Here is a 22856-nt window from a genome sequence, read left to right as displayed (position 1 = left end):
TGATGGTCTACCAAAAGCACACCATGACCCCCATGAACCTGTTTTGCATCGTGTTATCTTTGTCTAATCTAAACCATTGTTTAATTCTGTCCAGCAATGAAGTTCTTAAAAGAGAGGGGTTTTACTCTTTATCTGATGCAGCAGAGTGTGTTCAGTTAAGGCAACAGGCATGTGGAGGAGTACAAAAACCTTTATTTTATTCAGCTTTGCTGTCAATCGCTTTGTTATACAACCTTCTGCGATTGTTTACGCATTTACATGATGGTACAGTAATCATGGACACCTATTTCCAGCTTCATTTCAAGATCAGGCGCAGTTTATAATCATTGCAATGTCACAGAAACGCCGTTTAAAGCCTTGCAACTGTTGTTGTTTGGTCCTACAACACAAGCATGCAACCTTTTCTGGTTTTATATTGGTTTTGGCTCTCTTTGCATTTTGCACCCATTTTGCAAGCACCAAAACTCAAAGGCATCAATAACTGAACATATAATAATACATCATGCAGAACACCATACTTCTGAAATCCCTTCCAAAAGCCTCCAGACAATGTCAAATATTAACATAAATACATATAGGTTGTCACATAGTTGTCACGGAATTACAGACAGTAGGGTGGGAACAAAAAACAATAACTTCACATTAAATGATAACAACAGTTTACATCTTTGGAATCCCGTAAATTGAAGTAAAACGAAACAAAGTGTAGTATTTTGCATCATTTTCAGTCAAGTAGGGTCACACACGGAGTGTGCGAGTTGAAATGATAACGGTTATGAAGTCCTGAATTTATCCAGGGCTTATGTGTGGTTGTGTGAAAATGATTGCTTGTAAAGTGTACTGCATTTTTAAAAGCTGGTGTTTAAATCTGTGCTAATATATATATCAAAAGCCTCTGGTTGAGTATCTTGTGTTCAACAGCCAGGATGTTTGAGTTACCAAGTGTTGTTTAAAAAAGTAATATTTACAATGCTGCTTAGCTCATGTAACATGGAAAGAGATTCGTCATGAAAATAAGTCTATAACTAAAACATACCAAGAGAATATTGTGATGGCACAGAATTTTGACCAAAGAAGCAGAGCGCCTCTGACAACCAAATAAGTATTCATGTCAGAAAAAAAGGTATTATTAATATGTTTGCATCTGGCTCAGACAGAACTGTAGACAACTCTTAATAAATGAGTAAAAATAAAATAAAAGCCCATCAAATAATTATTTACATACTGAATAATTGATCACTTGTCATATTTTTTTTACATCAGATAAAATGTGTCACCCTGTATCATAGCAGCAATCTGAATGCAGCCAACCAGAAAATAAATACAATACAAATATGCTGAACAGGAATAGTTCATGGATCAACGATTAATCAATTTTGAGGTCAAAGGGAAATTTTACAGTCAGGTTTAAAGGTTGGAGTGTTCTGGTTCACATGAATAAGTGCTTTTTTTGTAGCTTTATAGGGATAATTCACCAAAACAAAAATAAAAAAATCTGCCATCATTTACACACCCTTGACTTTTTCCAAACCAGTTTGAGTTTATTCTGTAGAACACAAAAGAAGATAGTTTAAAGAATGTTGCAAACTTGTAACCTCTGACATCCATAGTAGGGAAGACCTATACTATGGAAGTCAAGGGTTACAGATTTTCAACATGCTTCTGAATATCTTCTTTTCTGATCAACAGAACAACATTCATTAATTTTATTTTCAGCTTAGTCCCTTTATTAATCAGTGGCTTGCCACAGTGGAATAAACCACAAACTAATCTAGCATGTAATTTACACAGCGGATGCCCTTCCAGTTCAGCCGCAACACATCACTGGGAAACATCCATACACTCTCATTCACACACATACCCTACAGCCAATTTAGCTTATTCAATTCGCCTATAGCGCATGTCAGAGTAAATTTGACAGAATTAAAGTTAGTCCATTTAAGATACACAGAAAATGTATGAAAATTAAACCGCTTAAATTGCGAAAGTGTTGAAAAACACTCAAATTAACTCTTTGGCGAGCTGTCAAAGACTGACCAAAGTGGCATCATGGTGTATTTTCTATGGGTAGCCTAAAAAAGGTCACAAAACACAGGTGGCATAATGGTTCAATCAGTTTAAAAGCCAACAAATCACAGGATGAAGAAACTCTGAGATTTCATTTCAAGTAATCTAATTAAAGAGAGTCATGAACTGAGTGTCAATTTGCATTATTAGAGTCAAGGGTACAGTGCATAGTATATGAACATAAATCTCTTGACAAACAGATCATATTTCATACTGCACAATCAACCACTGAGCTTGATTTAAAGTACATGACCATGTTTAATGAGGATCAATTGTCTTCTTTGTAAATAATCAGTGTTATACTAAAGATCACTTCGATTTTTTTCATATCGGAGTGTTATACATGTGCATAAAATGGACCACATTCACAAATTGTTCAGTTAGTTCCCTTTCTAATTTAGAGGTGTCTTCTGCATACTGTAAAAAATAGTCTTATGGTTGTTATTTTTAATAACTACACCCTGAGAGGCCTGTTGTGACATAGCAACACTGCCTGAATGGTTCAAGTTAAGCGGAGGAATAAATGTTTATCTCTGCATGAAACACTGATATTACAGATTTATATAAATAATGCCAGAATATTAAAACCTTGTCAACCAAGACAAAATAAACAAAGTGAATTTAAAACAATCGTTTTTGGCCTCCAAAGAGCATTTTAGTGATGCAAAAAATAAAATTGTATTTAAATAAATTTGCAAATGTAGTCGTTTCTGATATTAAAAAGATCTACAGGTAAAAAATAAACAATAACTTAATATTCAATCCTCGTTATCACAGAGTCATGTAATATTTAATTATCTGCATTTCCCCCCTTTTACGCAACAGTCTTAAAGAGGTACAAAAAATAAAAATGCCAAAATAAATAGAGGAAATATCCGTTTTGACCTTTAACAAATCGCAAAAGCTTTGAAACTCCATAAAATGTCAAGTGTAGCCAGTCCAAAACAAAAGAAAGCAGAGTTAAAGCAAAGGCAGTCTTTGAAATTCTTTCTTGATTATTATTTTTTTGTTTGTTTTCGTCATATACAGTGTTGGCTAATTAACAGAATGCTCAAGCAATCCATCCATCCGTCCGTCCTTCAGACATATATTCCCTGACATAGTGGTGGAGATCGGGTCAATGCGGCCTGCTGCTGGACTCTGACGGATGCCGTTTTCGGGGTGTGTGGCCGTTGAGGCATCCGTTCAAGCGTTTGGTTAAGCCACCATTCAAAAAATCCTGGATGTGCTGAACTATCAGATTGATCGCAACTGTAGAGGTAAAAACAAACATCAAGTTACATCATGTATTAAAATTACATTTACCTCTAATTTTCAACAGCAGTCAGATTTAATATTTATTATAATCAATTATTAAGGGGTTCAGTTCTTTTCTGATCACCAGGCCTGAAGTTATTTAAATCAAAAGAAAGAAAAACAATGGGTAAAAACTGTGAAATATTATTACATAATTGTTTTAGTGTGTACTACACAGTTATAGAATGATATAGATTTATGTCATTTAATGTTCCTCATGATTCTGTTATTAATATTAAAAACTCTGACAGAAATTAATCACAAATGTAATTACATTAAGATAATTTTCCATATACAAGTACACCAGGCATGTACACTGACTGACAAAAGTCTTGTTGCTTATCCACGTTTTAGGAAAAACAAATAATAACTTGACTTCTAGATGATTATTTGGTATCAGAAGTGGCTTATATGAAAGGCAAAGGCCTCTAAAATCACACTTATCTTATCAAAATAAAATATGATCATGCCCTGATTTTTAATAAATTAGGACAGTAAGGTCTTGGCAGTAAGTCTTGGCACATAACAGAAATAATGTACAGTATAGAATATAAAGTCATGTTGCAGTGCAAAAAGAATTAATATTGTGTATGACTCAAATAACTTATTAATAAAGTCAACTGGAATGGCAAAGAAAGCGTTCTTGCAGGACTCCCAGAGTTCCTCAGGATTCTTTAAATTAATCTTCAATGCCTCCATCTTACCCCAGACATTCTCAATAATGTACATTTCTGGTGACTGGGCTGGTCAATCCTGGAGCACCTTGACCTTCTTTACTTTCAAGAACTTTGATGTGGAGGCTGAAGTGTGAGGAGGAGCTCTATCATGCTGAAGAATTTGCCCTCTCCTGTGGTTTGTAATATAATGGGCAGCACAAATGTCTTGCAGACCTCTTGTATGCCCACATACTGAATGTAACCCCCCCCAACCAACCATGATTTTTCCTTCCTCAAACTTGACTGATTTCTCTAAGAATCTTGGGTCCATGTGGCTTCCAATCGGTCTTCTGCAGTATGTGTGATGATTGGGATGCAGTTCAACAGATGATTCAAAATCTACCTTTTGTCACTTTTCTAAACGATCAACTAGAAGTCAAGTTAATATTTGTTGCTCTCACGACAATACGATCGACGACTTTTGTCAGGTAGTGTATACAATAAGCGCATTGTACCATATGATTAATTTTAATGTAAACTTATAGAAGTTAGTCACTTAATAGAAATTAGGACCAAATTAAAATAAAAATATTTCTAGGTGACAGCAAAAGACGTCGTTTCAAAATATTTTAAATAAATGCTTTATTCTGATTGTCCTATTCACCACATAATAATACCAACCACATGTTTGTATTTTTGATGGTGGTAGGGGGAAAAACCTTCAAAACAAATGAGTGATCCAAACTTTTAACAGGTAATATATAGTATACTATAAAGTTGTTCCATGATGAAATGACTAGTCTTTTATAGGCCTGCTTGGGTTAAATTCAACTGGAAGAAAAAGACTAAAGATTCTGATCCATTTAAACTGTAAGGACTAGAAGTTCAGCCTTCCTATAATCAAAACAATTCATGTTTATGATCAAACGTTCCAAAACATTTCATTATCAACGTGTTCCTGTCTCCTCTCTTCCTTGGTGAAGTCTAATAGCACATTCAGAAGCTCACCCAGATTATCAGCTCCCCTTGGAATGATCACATCAGCATACTTTTTTGTCTAAGAGAAAAAAGAAAAAAAAGCTCTAAGAAACAAAAATCAGGAAGACAATCAACAACAACAGCAACATTCCATTGTGTGAATATTTTTCCACCTTCTTCCTCTTGACAAAATGCCAAAAACAGTTTCTGTTGTGAACTTAAATACTTTTTTTATCTGTATTTTAATATAACACAATTATAAAAAGATGAGTAAATAATAATATATTATGTAAATACAATTTCCATTTGTATAAATGGAACATTTATATTTCAGAAATGCATGAGAAACTAATTAATTATTTTTTTTAATTATAATTCATTATTAAATGATTGGTTGATCAAATGTGAAAGTAAAGAGATTTAAGACATTTTTAAATAAAAGTCTAATAAATAGATCCTGTGAAATGCTTACCAAAAAACTACAAATCAATTTATTCTGCTCACCTGTTTCCAAAATTAATATTAATAAATGACACATGCACATTACATACAAGTAAATGACTACATATATTCTGCATTATGTAACTTGATCCTATAGGGTGCTTGCACATTATATAATAAAAAAAAAATTTCTCAATCATATTCCATTACTGATGACATGATTGCACACATTGACATATTAAAACTTTAGTATTAACTCAAAAAATTCTAATTTCTTTTAGGCAGGGCAGAATTAAGACAGAATTAATCATAGATTTTCTTATTTATATTTTCAACAAATATGATACCATCTTAACCATAACCAACTGATTTTGGTCCAAATAAAACAAGCCATCAAGACGTTGTGATTTTAATACTTAAAATGTGTATCACACACACAAATTCATAAGCTCACACAGCTGTTAAAAAGTTTCCGATCAGATAGAGCAAAATTAGTTTATAATTAAAATGGTGTTGTTTAGCAGAGAAAAGTTCTCAAGGTATTTAAAACTTTAAAAGTCTTTGACATGATTACAGTTCATATTGTTTGACAAGTCATTTTACAAGATGCTAATATTCAGCTTGAGTGAAATTTAAAGGCTTAAGTAGATTAATTATTTTAACAGGGCAAGTTAGGTTAATTAAGCAGGCTATTGGATAACAATGGTTTGTTCTGTAGACAATCATTTTATTCTAGTCTAAATGAAATAAAGACTTGCTCCATAAGAGAACTATACGAGGAAATACTTTGAAAAAAGTTCCTTTTACTGCTTACACAGTACTTTAATATACATATAAACGTATATAGTTTACATACATACATACATACATAATTATATATTTATACATACATATATTCACACTTTTATATGTAAAAGGAAATATTTGTGAAGTTTTAAATTTCCCAGGAGGGCTAATAGTTTTGTTTTTAACTGTACATTGTATACAAATAGAACAGTAAGAAAAAGTGCAGAAATCTCCCACTCACTGGCAGACAGAACTCCTCAAAGGCAGGCTTAACAAATGTTATGTACTGGTTTAGCACTTGCTCCAGGTCACGGCCTCTCTCACTGATGTCTCTCAGGACTGCAAACGGACGAGAATAAAACCAGAAAGAGAAACAATTGTGAGAAGAAGCGAGAAATTTGAAAAATGCATGGAATGCATTGCTTAACTACCACATAATGAAGTTCACTGATGTTGTTAAAACCCACACACACCTCTGCGGGACAGACGTGTATCTGCATCTGTATCCACAAACAGCTTCATCTGAAACAGATCGCGGATTTCTTGCGAATAAAACATGAGGATGCCTTCAAATAAAACCACGTCTGCTGGGTAAACAGTGACCGTTTCTTCTTTCCTGCAAATGTGGAAGGACAACACAAGTGCATCAGGATGCAGGAAACACCAGAACAAATAGATTATACAACACACCAAGATAAGACTTGCTTCACTTCAAACGCTTAAGCTGTGTGTAAGGAGCGCAACAGGAGCTACATTTAGCACTGACATTGAACTCACCCAACAAATCAATATGAGCAGCAAAATAAACATGTGCTGCTTACACACTGCTTTCATACATGTTTGGAAATTCAGTTAACTGTGAACATATCCACATATATATAATACAAAAAGGAAACGTTTAAGGTGAAGTCCAGCCAGCAAAAAAGAACAATTAATCAAAGTCATTAAAGCAGATTTTTAGCTGAGACTGTGGTTCATGGCGATTCATTAAATACTAGTCAACAGGTACAGGCTCTTTGAGAGTCATATACAGCACATGTACAGGCAAAATAAAAATGAACATGTTGCTCCTGATGACACATATGAAGTGAAATGATCACTGTGTGCATGAAACTGAACATTATTGACACCATTATTACCTTAATGAGGCATAAGGACTTATGCATTGTAAAAGTTGCACTTATCCCAGGGTTTCCACAGGTGACTTTCTGGAATATCATGCAGTTTAAAAAGATCTTTTGCAGACATTGAAAGTGAGGACATTTATTTTCCTTTTTCCCCAAGGACTTTTTGACTTTAATTCTTTGTTTCCAAAAGTAAAATCTAATTGGTCTATAAGGGCTGCACGATTAATTAAAAAAAGGTTGCGATCTTAATTCAACCCAACACGTGATCTTAATTCAACTATTCTATGATTCAGCCAATTATATTTTCAAGGTCAGGAGAGAAGCGTAAAGGTGGACGCACAACTCTTCACAGCAACATAGACACCTCCAAATGGTATGAAAAGTGTCTTGATGTAATGATGTAATCGCGGCTGCTGAAATCAAACGTGAGCTGAAGCACTTCTTGTTTACCGTTTGTTTAATGATGTGTACTTTAGTGAACAGAACCTGCATAGGTTGTAAATAACAGGTAATAAAGCAGTGGCGCAGTAGGTAGTGCGGTCACCTCACAGCAAGAAGGTCGCTGGTTCGAGCCTTGGCACAGTTTCTGGATAGGATGGTAGGATAAATTGTCCGTAGTGTATGTGTGAATATGTGCATGGATGTTGCCCAGAGATGGGTTGCGGCTAGAAGGGCATCTGCTGCATAAAAACTTGCTGGATAAGTTGGCGGTTTATTCCGCCGTGGCGACCCCGGTTTGATAAAGGGACTAATAAAACCGACAAGAAAATGAATGATGAATGAATAACTTTCAGGTTGTTGCACAGAGTGATTGTTTGAGAGCCAAGCGAAAGTATGATTTGCATGTATGTTTTTCTCTCAGTGACGACAGCCATGACATGAGCGCATTTGGCAGTGAAAGTGAAACCAGCATGCACATCATTTAGATTATCAAATTGCATTTTAGGGTTATGATTACGACAAGCATGATACATTTTTTTCTTTCATGGCAAACATGGATTGTTGTGCATGGGAATAAATGTTTAGTGTCACTATAACAACTCTAGCCTATTTAACGTTGAATATAATGCAAGAGGGAATCTGATAATGACAAATGTCTCATTTTACTAGTGAAAAAATGGTCTAATTATTTCAATGAAAAACATTTGTCTCAAACATAATAATTCAACTTTACAATTATGAATATTCTGATGTCATCACTTTACTGTGAATTAGTAGAACAGTAGACCTACACATATGCCTAATGTTATTATTGATGTTTAACGTACGTTTGAGAATAACCATAATAATAGGCTATTCATATTAGGGGAACCAGAAAATAGTGATCTTGATTTGAAGCAAAAAATTCTGATTGTCATTTTAGCCAGAATCGTGCAGCTCTATTGTCTATACAGTATCATGCTTTTTTCCACGTTGTTTCACATTGTTAAGGTTAGGCTATTTTTAGCGCCATTCTATTCCTTTCCCACTTGTCATATGGCAGCCATTTAAGTCAAATGCAGTCACCAGGCTGTGCAAGTTAACTGAGGCAAACATGCAAGCTAATTTCAAGAGATTTGGCTTCAATTGACCACTCCAAAAACTGGGATTTAGACTGTGCCTGTTCTTCCATTCTTTACAGACCATGGAAATTCAGCTGTTTATTCAGTGAAAGTCAGAGAATATGAATGGATAGATGGATGGATGGATGTTAAGTTTTCAATGCATCACCAGGGGTCAAAGTATCTTTGTTATAGCCATTGATTTGCATTTTATGAAATCATTAAAGACCATGATTTCAGCTAAAAGTCTTCATTGATGTTCTACTGATGGACTCAGGGTGTGTAAAAAAAAAAAAAAAAAAAACAGACAATTTTCTTTGTGGGATAAACTCCCCCTTTCCAATATGTGACCCACACTGACCTTGAATGTGTGACAAAGTCGTAGACTGGAATTTGCACCGTTCTTCCCTCCATGATTTCACACAGGGTTTTGACTATCAACTCATTATCAAACGCATCTGTGGGACAGAATAAAAGAGGGTCAGAAGGGATGGAAATCAAGAACAAGCACAAAAAAAGTGATAAGCCACATGTGCTGCTGCAGAATTAGTGTGTGTGTGTGGGGGTGGCTGAGTCAGGCAGACAGTCTCACAGCTGCCAAAATATACAGACTGCACTAACGGTCTTGGTCTGAGTTCACAATGCAACACTGCAATAGGGGGAGGGTTTTTGGAAATTGGACAAAAAACAAACAAACAAACAAATAAACCACAAACATGAGATTATGGGTTGTTTACCTGGATGGTCAAAGTTAAATTGTCCTTTCAGAGCTTTAGCCTTCTGTTCAGGGGTCAATACCCTGTAGAAACTGTCCTGACTGAGGATGGCCACCTGCCTCTGATGATGGTCGATCTTATTCTGGCCCAGCAGCTCCATTATCTTCCCACAAACTGATGACTGAAAATAAAGGAAGACAGAATTGTAGTTCAGTTTATGTGCACTCCAAATCATGTTTCAGAATGAAATATTCATTTTAAACAGACGCAAATTCTGACTAACAAGTGTCATTCATTCAATAATTTTCTTGTCGGCTTAGTCCCATTGTTACTCCGGGGTCGCCACAGCGAAATGAACCATCAACTCATCCAGCACATTTTTACGCAGCAGATGCCCTTCCAGCCGCAACCCATCTCTGGGAAACATGCACACACACATTCACACTTATACACTACGGACATTTTAGCCAACCCAATTCACCTGTACCGCATGTCTTTGGACTGTGGGGGAAACCGAAGCACCTGGAGGAAATCCACATGAACACAGGGAGAACATGCAAACTCCACACAGAAACGCCAATTGAGCCGAGGATCGAACCAGCAACCTGGTGACCTTTTTGCTGTGAGGCGACAGCACTACATACTGTGCCACTGTGTCGCCACTAACAAGTGTATAAAACAAAAATAATGGCTCAATTGATACTGAAAGGTCTTCATGCCCAGATATTGTTTAAATTTCAAACAAAAAGTGAGAATACAAATTATTTAATAGACTGTCGATTGTGTTGACAAGTCAATATTTTTAAACAGTTTAGACAGATCTTCCTCACAATTCAGATAAAAAAAAAAACCTTTGGAATTTACATAAACTACTTCTAAATTTATCTCAAAACTGCGGGATGCGATTAAAAAAAAACAAAAACAAAAAAAAAGTTGCAGAGATTGTAAGTAGGACTTGGAAGTTTATCAGTCAAAATCCTGAGATAAAATAAGTCCGAATTGTGAGATGTTAACTTGCAAAAACAAGACAAAAACTCACAACTTGAATGATTCAGATTTGTGAAAGTAATTGCTTTCTTTTTATTCAATAACAGAAACAAGCACCCAAAAACATCACCGGAAGGAAATTTTAGTGATTATCATTTAAAGCAAAAATCCCACCACCCCTAACTGAGGCATAAGCACATAACTTTACACAACAGAACTGGCTCTGTGATTGCACAATATGACTGTATCTTACTCCCAAAACACAATAAATATTAGAATAAAACAAAAGAAAGAACAAAACGCTATACACCCAAACGCACACAGCTGACACATCCTGCGCTGAAAACCACAAAGCATGATCAGTTGAAGAAAACGTAGGCAGGTGCTTCTTCACAAAGAGATCTCTGCACCTTCTGCAGCTCAGCAATGTCTGGTACAAAACATTCTCTTCTTAAAAACTGATCTAAAGTCAACTAATGAGCCAAAAGAAAGAACACGTCATTCCTCAAGCTGACTTATATGGAAGAAAATACACACCCTGATGATCCCGGCACAAAAAGAGAAAAAGAATTTCAACAATGATGTAGAAAGTCTATGATGTAGCTTTTAACATAGCTGACATAAGCATGATGAGAAGAGGAACTGAGAATACTCGGACTATAAAAATAATGCATTTACACTTTAATTAAGCTCTAAAGTAAGAATGAACCTTTAATGAAACTCTATAAAGTTATACTGACAATAAACTAAAGCTTTAGCTAAAAAAGAAGAGCATATTACTACATCAAACAACACTGAAATCTACATGGCATGCCGTGAGTTCAGATCATGTGAAGACTCCAGCACATGCTAATATATGTCTATTATATTTTATAATCGCACAAAACTCTCCCATTTCCCTCTTTGTGCTTGGATAAAAGGTTTCCTTCACCAGCTGCAATGCTGCCTGGGCTTCCTTCAATCCATTTAAACTAAAGCATAATCCACCAACAGCCCAAGCGGTCACTGCAGGTCCTGTATAAGATGCTCCATACTTATACAGCATGTTAATAAAACAAACAACAATTGTCTCAAACAGTTTCAATTTCTTTGTGTCGTTCAAACCACTGTATTTCTGACCGAGTTAACGCTATCTTTTGTTCAAATCTTTTGTCAACGATTAAATGCATTACAATTTCTGAGAAAACACACCCTGTTCTGATGTCTGTTTGGCATCCTTACACCACATGATGGTGAAACTCATACAACTGTTTAGTAAATACAGTAGAGCACTTTATTTTTACACAACAAACTATTTAAAATAAGCAGCGTGATGAACAATGAATAAACAAAACTGTGATTTGGATAATTTGCTAGTTATATTTTAGATTTTAAACATTAAACTGCATTTTAATTTTTAGTTTCGCAAAGCATAAACAATGAAAAATCTTAATTTTCTACAATGAATATAAGATGAATTTAAATATATATTTTTTATTTTTATTGCCAATATGCATTAAGTTTCTAAAACATCTGAATCCAAACACTGCAAACGCTAATTTTGAAGTGAAAAATATGGCATGTCTATTAGCAGGGAGACATCAATAAGTGTTAATTTTGTCCCTACAAGAACTCTTGCCATTTAAACCCATTTTACATTTAAACTAAAACACTCAGACATTTTAAACTTAAGGATGTGTTATTGCACTAAATAACCTGTAGATTGATAATTAGAGTGAAACACAACTTGCAATAAGGAAAAAATAACCACTACAATGATTTACTTTTTTGCACTTAAAAAAACATAATTGAGCTTAATGTTGAACACGGTCACATGATATTTGGCAGCTCTAACTAGGTTTGCATGCAGAATCTGCTGTTATAGCCTGGAAAAACAAATGTTGTCAGGGCTTAAAGAAAATCTCTGTGTTACTTTTGTCCCATGTTACTTTCATCTCTGTTCTCCCCTACTTAAGATTAATAAATGCTTTTGATTCATTTTTCACTGTTAGTAAATGTAGAAAATGTTCTGCATAATAGGGCTGCACCATATTAAAAAAAACTTAAATTTGCTGAAAAAGCTCCATTCGGAAAGAATAATTTCATATTAAAAAGAGTCAATCGGAATAAATTACTGAACAACTTACAAGCACAGACAAACATGATATGATACAAGTCGCTGTATTTAGGTACAGAAATAAAATAATCAAAATGTACAATAAAGCAGTTTAGTCTTCATGGTATAAATAAATCAAAAACAATTAATGTTTAAAACTACAAACGTAACTTTTCCTTGTGCCCAAAATGATTTAAGCTTATTTAAAATTCATTATACAAATCACAGTCCGTAAAAACACAGGTAATGTATAAACTTGCGCTTTACTATGTTTAATCTCCACAATTATTGTGTGTTCTGAATAATTGTACATGGTATTTTCTCATAGGGCTGGGGGATACGGCAAAAATACAATCTCGATAATTATTTTCCAAATTGAACGATAATGTTAATGCTTCCAGATTTAAGAGTACCCCAAGAATGACTGAAGCCACAAAAATTAGAGGCTCCATTAAACGGCATAACATATTTTCAGCCAATAAATTTTTGATGGCTGAAAATTGAATACATCTCTAATATGATGAAGAGACTTTGTCACAACACTGTTTCATGCAGGGAAATTGGAGCCCTCTGGCCATAAAGAAACATCACACATTTCAAGGAAAAACAGTTGAGATGTAACACAAAAAAATAGGAAATTGGATACAATAAGGAAAAAATTTGTTTAAAAAAGCCCCTCCCAGACTGTTCTTAAAGTAGGGCAATATCAACACACTTTTAGATATATAGAACATAGAAAGTCCAGAGCTTGTATTTGTTATTGACCAATTTTATCGCGATTCAATATGATATTGTTTAGCGGCCCACCCTTATTCTATCATGACTGTCAAAGATCCACACATTGCAATATTAATGCTCTAATGGTATATTGTGTAGCCCTACTACTGTCCATAAGCTATTACACTACTTTGTGTACTTTATTTATCGTGCTGATGATTCAGGTGTTTTAATCTGATTGTGATTCACAAGTTGTGATCAATGCTTGATTCGATTCAGCAATTACAGTGCAAGTCAAAATGTTTAACAAACCAAGGAAATTTTCACAGTAGATCCTATAATATTTTTTATTTCTTTTATCTTGCCTGGATTTTATTTATTAAAAACTATTTTAAGGACAATATTATTAGCCTCCTTTAGAATTAGACATTTTTCAATTGTCTACAGAGCAAAACATTATTATCCAATAACTTGCCTTGTCAACCTAAATTGCCTAATAAAAATAATAATCTAGTTAAGCATTTAAACTACGTTGTTTATTGGTAATTTGCTATGGGTATTTTTTTAAGTTTAATAATAGATATTTTTAATATATATTATTATATATATATATATATATATATATATATATATATATATATATATATATATATATATATATATATATATATATATATATATATATATATATATATATATATTCTAATTCCTTTATTCTATTTTGATATGTACATTTCCATGAGCCAAATATAACAAACTAACAAGCAAACAACTGAACAAACAAAACAAAATGCTTCTTGGTATTTTACATCAGAATACAGTATCACCTCTTTTACTAATCTTCTAATAAACCTTTTCCAACTCAACCACCTTCAAAAACATAATTTTTTTTATTGACACGTTTGTTACCATCTTTTTTAGCTAACGGTCTATATTTGGTGCACAAACTACTTTTCCAATTTTTTAAAGAAATAAGCTGTTTCGCTTGCAGATTACAGATTACATAAATAAATGCTGTCTTTTTAGCTTGATCTCCTTGGAATGTAAATGAAATTAAAAAAATTAAAGAAGACATTTTTATATTAACCTCAAGAATCTTTTCTATTGCTATAGGTAAATACACTTTAAGCTGAATACTAGCATCTTGCAAAATAACTACACTGTAAAACCCAACAGTCAACTTTATCAAACGTAATGTGTAGTTAACTCAATTTACTGAATGTTAATTCTACTCATTTGAAAAGAGTTTTGAACTTAGTATTGAAGGCGATGAGGTAATTAAATACCACATTATTTCAACTTAAATGGAGCAAATTCAAAGTACTCTTATAGATAATTTGTTTAACTCTAATGGTTTGTAGCAATCGGTTTCCTCAAACGGTTTGAGTTTCCTTATAACTTATCGGTTTTTCCCAGTACTCCATTGGTTTGAGTTCTCTTCATTTATAGGGTTTTACTGTGCTCAAATTGCTTCATTTACTCAAATAAATTAAGTTGCAAAACTGATTAGGATTTGTTTTAACTTAAATGATTTGTTGCAATCAATTTCCTCAATTGGTTTGAGTTACCTTAACTTTTTACCAATTTAATAAAAATAGTTATTGAAATCTATTGTATAAAAATGGTACTGTTATACAGCACTCGTATTTTTTAAAGAATTAAATCTCAAAAGGAGGGCAAATAATTATGACTTCAACTGCATATAAATAAAACAAAACATCAGCATTTACATTTACCATTTTACAAATAGCAAATCAATGAAGAGACATCTTCCCACCTTATAAAGAACTGAAAAAAAATTGTACATCTGTATTTTTTGTCAGCTCAGCTAACATAAAAAATATAAATATTATTACATCAGTTGTTAGTTGCATGCTAAAATTTAGTTCATGCATTAAGTAACATTAATTAAAAGGACCTACTTAAATGTATTGTAAACTCATGAACACATTTACATTATGTAATAACTGAATATTTGTCCGCTGCATTAAAGCTTGAAGTCTCCGGCATTTGGTGATCCAATCTGTGCCTGAGATCTGTCAAAATCCAGCCAAAATATCTACTAATCACATGCTCAACGTCTTGCAGGCAGAGAAAGACAATCATTTACCTTAAAGTCTGTAGGAGGATGAAAGTGCTCAGTAGTGACTCATCTTAGCTAGTTGTGAATCCTCCCTATCCTGGCCCATCATTGGCCACAAAATAACATTGCAGGTCAGCTAAAAACAGCTTCTCCTGTTTCTGACTAAACATTCCCTAAATCTAAAAATTCCCTAAATCTCTCTTTAAATTCTAAGTTTTTTTTCAACAACAACAAGCTAATCTGCCATTTAGAAATGTAATGCTAATGCTAACTAAATTCTAGTTGACTCTAACGTTTGATGCATAATCTTAAATACAAAACAAATTAACTACTAGTAATTTTAAAAGTTGCTGGCTGAAATGATTGCATTAAACAGGCAACACTTGCTTGCTTCAGTATGTTATCTGCTTTGGTAGAACGTTTCAGGATGTAAACAAGCTGGTGTCCTTAAACACAGTGAGAGCAGAACATTAATTCTGGACAAAACAATGAGTGTGTACATGCCTACAGGAATGATAACATAAACACTGTTTGAGAGAGTCTAGCCAAAGCATTTTTCTTGAGAAGTTAGACAACGCATTCCTACATACACCGTGGTGGAGTATTAAACTTGCACAGCTGACAGCTGGAAGTAATAGTCGTCACAACATAAGCAGACAAGATAAGACAACTGAATGCAATGGAAGCCGACATGATAACTTAAAATACATAATACCAAAGTAAATATCTTATCAGTTGCATATAAGTTTTTTTTTTTTCATTTTACGTCTGATTTTGTGAAATTAACATTTATTGCTTTACTTCAGTGTCATGTGAGACTATATTGGTGTTTAGCATTTCCATGAATGACATTGTCCACCTACTTTTTATGTTAGCATTCACTTCCTTAAAGCCTTTGAAAGTGGTTTGTGTAGAGTTTTTTTTATCATTTACCATGTGACTTTCGCATCATTACCTGTTTTGGTGGATGTCAATACATTATCATGGTACATAACAGAAATTAATACTTTTTTACTTAGCTAAATACATATTTAATGTATGTAAAAAATATGTAAATTTATGTTAAATTTAAAAACCTAATATGTTGCCTTTTCATTGGAAAACTCTGGCAAACAGAGCTGTGTACCCTAAATATAGATTTCTTTAAACAGTGTACAAAATCAAAAAGCCAAAACGGATGTAAAAACATATTTTTTGGCGATTTGTTTTCTGTTTTTTTAGTTTGTACAATAAGATTATAACAGCAAATGTATTGTATAATATCATTTGTCAATATTTTCATGCAAATGTTCTACATAAACCATAAAACTGTATAAAAGGATACATACACCTAAAAGTACTTTACATTTTTTATTGATTAAAATAAGGGAATTCAGAATTATACATATAACAGAATACAAATGAATTAACAGCAAAACTTAATCATGTATTTTTTTAGCAGCTGGGATGTCTTAAGAGCTTTGGGATTACCCTGTATAGAAGTTAGGAAATCATTAAAAAAAATTAGATCAATGAAAAATTGTTTACAATTAGGTACAGTCAGCATACATTTCGTTTTGTGGATGTTAAACTTTCCAAATAAAATAAATATTTCATTATTTTGTTCATTTCCAATGACCCAGAGTTGCAATCCATAAATAAAACCATTTTATCAGTTTTATTGATACAATTATAATGCACTTCAAAAGGTAATAAGGAACTTGGGACCAAAACAATTGTGTGTAATTGCAATTGAAAAATAAATGGAGGATTGTTTCCGGCGCCACTTTACAAAAATAGCACAAGGGTGAAAAACCTTCCTTAATGCAAATAAAATCATTGCATGTATAATATCTATGCAATATTTTAAACTTAGTTTTGTTTTCTTTATTAGGAATCATGTATTTTTTAATATGTGACCAGATTTTAGGGAGGAAAAAGAATAAAGGAAATGCTTGTTTCCATTTAACCACTGCTATTAGAGGAACTTTAACTGCAGTTAGGATTTTCCTAATATAATTGTTATTAAATGTTTTATCCATGATAGAAAGGCCCTTAATCGCAAAGTCCCTTTAAGGCAAGTGTATTCTTTTGTCTTTGTAGTAAACTCTGGAAGAGAAGCAGATACATGGTATTTTCGGTTTTAATAAGGTAAAGTACTTTTGGGGAGATACAATATACATTGTTTAATATTAATTTAAAGTACCTTTTAAACCAAAAGTGTTACCAATTCACTGTAACTATATAAATCCCTACATGATTTAATAAGTCTGTGACAAAAACGTACGTTATCAAACTCGGATAGATACATGTATCTAAGTAGCAAACTAGCCGTCCTGACGCATCAGTACGTGCGCGCGCACGCACGACGCCGCGCACGCACGTACGTAAATGAGGTAAGATGAGATGTGACACATTTGCTGTGCCGCTGACCCCAATAACGTTAAACAACAAAAGCTCTGCTGTTACTCTTCTTCATCATACACATTTCGTAATCACCTGGGTTAAACGCTGAACACACATATAAACTGTTGTCTTATTCTCTGAGATCATCACAAACATTTTAGCTCATGAAACAAAGACAGCGCCTTTTGTATCAACTGTTATCCTAGCAGACACGAGACATCCTTGGGGGCGGACGTGTGTTTTATCTTCATAACCGTAACACACAACACAATGAATAAATATAGCTTAAATTAAAAATGTTACTCGGTTTTGACAGCTGACAGGGTTTGGTAAATGCATTGGCTGTCAGCAGGATTGAGGTGATTTAGCCGGCGCAAGTATCACGCTGTTTTCCAACAACAAAAGACAGCCGTAACGTTACTTTGCTTCTACACAATCCAGATCCACAAGAATCATCATTATACTCGCGAATGAGTTCAACTGGATTTTGAGAACTTGGTGTTAGAACAATAAAATTGATTTATGGCTTTAATAAGTTGGTAAGTAGCCTACACCATCGCCATGGTACATGTATGGCGGCGGCGATGATGTGTGTGGGAGCTGTCTGTGTCAGGGAAATGACTAACATCTTTGTTTTAAAAAGGATACTAAAATCATTAAGTACTAAACATATTCTCATTACATGTCTACACTATGTTTGAATAATCTTGTTAAATAATGTAACTTATGTTATCTTTCATCTTAAACGCGTTAACTTCATTTTATAAATGAATAAGGCAAGTCAATTCGACCACTCAGTAAATACTAAAAGGTCTGTTTTTTTTTTTTTTTTTTTTACATCGGACACAAGTCAACAAATCTCGAGGAATAAAATAAATATATGAACACACTGACTGATGAATCCGTCACAATAAGCCACGCGGCCAGCATGAACTCATCCTCTGTCGGACAAACACAAAACAAGCCATATAACTGATAATAACGTTAGCAGAATGCCAACCTTGCCGCTGGCAGTGCCGCCGGCTACCCCGATGAGGAAAGGTTGCCAGTCCACATGCTCGTTTTCGGCGTGATTGTCCAGCTTGCTGTCGCTGTCTCCTGCCATGCTGCCAGTGCGCGACTGAGGCTCGAGCTGCTTTTACACGGCGAGCAAAGGATCCTCCTCCCCCTTCCTTTCAATTGTCTCTAACCTTTTCCTTTGGAGCCTTTAGTGTTGTCTTACATTTGTTAGTAGGAACTAGCAAAACACTTCAATGAACTATGGAAGATTGCCAGATAGATACACCTATTTTTGTGTGTGTGTCCTGTTTATTTTATTTCTAATAATGACTATCATACATGGAAGTATTTTTCACCCATATTTTGACATTTTATTTTCGCCAAAGTTAATTTAAAAATTAATAGATCAATTTTTTTTTCTTTTTATGTATAATCATAATTTTTCAAATGTTAAAGGTTAGTTCACCCACATATTACAATTCTGTCATTCTTTTTCAGAACACAGATTAAGATATGGGCGATGCTGTGGCTCAGTGGTTAGCACCGTCGCCTCAGCAAGAAGGTCGCTGGTTCGACCCTTGGCAAGGTCAGTTGGCATTTCTGTGGGGCATTTGCATGTTCTCACTGTGTTCGCATGGGTTTTCTCTGGTTGCTCTGGTTTCCAAAGACATGCAGTACAATTGAATAAACTAAATTGGTCATAGTATGTGTATGGGTGTTTCTCAATATTGGGTTGCAGCTGAAAGGGCATCCGCTGTATAAAACATGTGTTGGATAAGTTGGCGGTTCATTCTGCTGAGGTGACCCCTGATGAATAAAGGGACTAAACTGAAGGAAAATTAATGAATGATTAAGATATTTTAGATGAAACATGAGAGCTCTCTCATCCTTACAGTGGGAGCTATATCTATACAGCAATGGTCCTGAGATGCTCAATACCCAGAAAAGGAACCGAAAACATTCCATGTGACATAATGGTTCAACTATAATCATAAACTTTTTTGCACCAAAAAAAAAACAAAACTTTGTTCATTAATATCTTTGGTATTTGATCAAGTTTCGAGTTTACGGCACTTGGAAAATGGCAGCGAGAAAAAGGAACAGTGTCTAATGGTGGCTTGAGAAAGCCAACATACTGTTAAACTACATAAACGTATTATTGTTTAATCTTCTTCTGAGACTATTTCTTTTTGCATCTCCTCCTAGACCATTCATTCTACAACCACCAAACTATCACCAAACCTCCAAACTGGTCAGACTCAGGTTACTATATCTTTTCCAACTGATCCGACTTAGAGGTCTTCTGAAAACTGACCCTAAAATTTGGAAAGTCCCCTTCAATTAACATTGGACCAAACTTCATGACCTCATAACTTTCCGCCAGATTGCCATACAAGGTTATGGTTCTGCTCATGATAATATTTTAACGTACTAGCCTCACAAAAGTATTTGGGACAGTTGCTAAGGTGCTGTGAGTGGTTGCTAACCACTCACAGCACCTTAGCAACTGTCCCAAATACTTCCATTTTGAAAAAAATGGCGTTGACTTTACATTGGCCATACTAACAACCAACCAATTCATACTCCGGTTTCCCCCATAGTCCAAAGACATGCAGTACATGTGAATTGGGCATGCTAAAATTGCCGTAGTGTATGAGTATGAATAAGTGTGTATGGATGTTTCCCAGAGATGGGTTGCAGCTGGAATGGCATCCGCTGCGCAAACGTGTGTGTATGTATAGAATGTATCATATATAGAGTGTATCATGTGTGCATATGTATGGAGTGTATAATGTGTGTGTATATGTATACAATGTATTATGTGTGTGTATATGTATAGAGTGTATCATGTGTGCATATGTATGCAGTGTATCATGTGTGTGTTTGTATAGAGTGTATCGTGTGTGTGTTTAAGTATAGAGTGTATCATGTGTGTATTTGTATAGATTGTATCATGTTTGCATATGTATGGAGTGTATCGTGTGTTTGTGTTTATGTATAGAGTGTATCATGTGTGCATATGTATGGAGTGTATCATGTGTGTGTTTGTATAGACTGTATCATGTGTGCATATGTATGGAGTGTATTGTGTGTATTTGTATAGAGTGTATCATATGTGCATATGTATGGAGTGTATCGTGTGTTTGTGTATATGTATAGAGTGTATCATGTGTGCAAATATATGGTGTATCGTGTGCATATGTATGGAGTGTATCATGTGTGCTTGTAGAGTGTATCATGTGTGTATTTGTATTGTTGTATGTAGTGTGTAATGTGTGCATATGTATAGAGTATGTCATGTCCTTCGTTGTATGATGTGTGTATATGCATGGAGTGTACCGTGTGTATATGTATAGAATGTATCATGTGTGCATATGTATGGAGTGTGTATATAAATAGAGTGTATTGTGTGTATTTGCATAGTGTATCATCAATAGAATGTATCATGTGTGCATATGTATGGAGTGTATCATGTGTGCATATGTATGGAGTCTATCATGTGTGCATGTGTATGAAGTCTATCGTGTGCATTTGTGCAATGTGTATATGTGAAGAATGTATCGTGTGCATATGTATGAAGTGTGTATATGCATAGTGTATCATCAATATAATGTATCATGTGTGCATATGTATTGACTGTACAATGTGTACATGTAAAGAATGTATTGTGTGCATATGTATGGAGTGTGTATCATGTGTGCATGTGAATTAAGTGTGGTGTGCATTTGTATGGCATGTATATGTGTAGAATGTATCATGTTTGCATATGTATGGAGTCACTCTGTACATATACACACATTTCGATACATATGTATGGAATGTAAAATCTGTGCATATGTATAGATTATATTGTGTGCTTATGTATGTAGTTTATCATCTGTATATGTATGGAGTGTATCATGTGTGCATATGTATGGAGTGAATTAAGTGTGGTGTGCATTTGTATGGCATGTATATGTATAGAATGTATCATGTGTGCATATGTATGGAGTCATATACACACATTCCGACACATATGTATGGAATGTAAAATCTGTGCATATGTATAGGGTGTATTGTGTGCTTATTTATGGAGATTATCTTTGGTATATGTATGGAGTGTATCATGTGTGCATATGTATGGAGTGAATTAAGTGTGGTGTGCATTTGTATGGCATGTATATGTATAGAATGTATCATGTGTGCATATGTATGGAGTCATATACACACATTCCGACACATTTGTATGAAATGTAAAATCTGTGCATATGTATAGAGTGTATTGTGTGCTTATTTATGGAGATTATCTTTGGTATATGTATGGAGTGTATCATGTGTGCATATGTATGGAGTCACTGTACATATAAACATTCTGATACATATGTATGGAGTGTATCATATGTGCATATGTATAGAGTGTATCATGTGTGCATACGTATGGAGTGTATCAGGTGTGTATTTGTGTAGAGTCACAGTCATGAAGGACTTCTCCATGAAGGACATCCAGTGTTCTCCAGCCTCAGGCGCCTAGACTGCAGCTCTGCACAAGAAGTTTGGCCAGACGAGAAATGATCGTGCCCAACTAAGCCTGGTTTCTCTCAAGGTTTTTTTTCTTCACTTTTGTCAATTGGTGAAGTTTAGTTCCACATCCCTGTCGCCACTGGCTTGCTTTGTTTGGGACTTGTGGAGCTGCACATTGATGGATTTGCTCTTCAACGTTTGAACTTTCAGCAGTAAAATTTAAACCGCACTGAACTGAACTAAACTTCAACTCTGAAAACTGGACTGACACAGTTCAAATTTACTTGGACTTCTATTTTAATCTTCTTTGACACAATTTACATTCTAAAAGCTCTATAGAAATAAAGATGAAGTAAATTAACAAAGCCTGCCGGCTAAATAGCCTACTAGCTATACAACAATATGAAAATTATTATATGAGACAGTATAAAACACAAAGCATGTCTTTATACGAAATTATTTAACCTTAATATTTTAACTT

At 34.4% G+C, this 22856-nt stretch overlaps 1 protein-coding gene and 1 long non-coding RNA gene across 3 annotated transcripts; one reads left to right on the top strand and one right to left on the bottom strand.

Moving 5' to 3' along the window:
* Positions 1 to 174: 174 nt before the first annotated feature.
* uck2a (uridine-cytidine kinase 2a) lies at positions 175 to 19018 on the bottom strand. Its single transcript, NM_001171067.1, has 7 exons — positions 18876 to 19018; positions 9630 to 9789; positions 9254 to 9350; positions 6698 to 6840; positions 6466 to 6563; positions 5028 to 5076; positions 175 to 3318 (listed from the first exon to the last, which is right to left on the bottom strand). The coding sequence occupies exons 1-7, from the start codon at positions 18978 to 18980 to the stop codon at positions 3185 to 3187; spliced, it is 786 nt and encodes a 261-aa protein (NP_001164538.1). The 5' UTR covers positions 18981 to 19018; the 3' UTR covers positions 175 to 3184.
* Positions 17806 to 22457, top strand: LOC141375622 (uncharacterized). Of its 2 annotated transcripts, none has more exons than XR_012384294.1 (3): positions 17806 to 17865; positions 19373 to 19460; positions 22322 to 22457. It is a non-coding gene; the product is annotated as an uncharacterized lncRNA (long non-coding RNA). The 2 variants fall into 2 exon arrangements; XR_012384295.1 differs by lacking the exon at positions 22322 to 22457 and adding an exon at positions 20081 to 20137.
* The last annotated feature ends 399 nt before the right edge of the window (positions 22458 to 22856 follow it).

This window comes from Danio rerio, chromosome 8 (assembly GCF_049306965.1).
Source record: "Danio rerio strain Tuebingen ecotype United States chromosome 8, GRCz12tu, whole genome shotgun sequence".
In the NCBI taxonomy this organism is placed as follows: Eukaryota; Metazoa; Chordata; class Actinopteri; order Cypriniformes; family Danionidae; genus Danio; species Danio rerio.
The sequence above is the reverse complement of the archived record's forward strand: the minus strand, read 5'-3'. Positions and strand labels throughout refer to the sequence as shown.

Excerpts from the sequence above, each read along its gene's own strand:
- uck2a (NM_001171067.1), bottom strand. The coding sequence starts at position 18,980 with ATGGCAGGAGACAGCGACAGCAAGCTGGACAATCACGCCGAAAACGAG. Across the intron at positions 9,351-9,629 it reads ATTTAACTTTGACCATCCAG|ATGCGTTTGATAATGAGTTG; the intron begins GTAAACAACCCA and ends TCTGTCCCACAG. Across the intron at positions 5,077-6,465 it reads TTGAGGAGTTCTGTCTGCCA|ACAAAAAAGTATGCTGATGT; the intron begins GTGAGTGGGAGA and ends TTTTTCTCTTAG.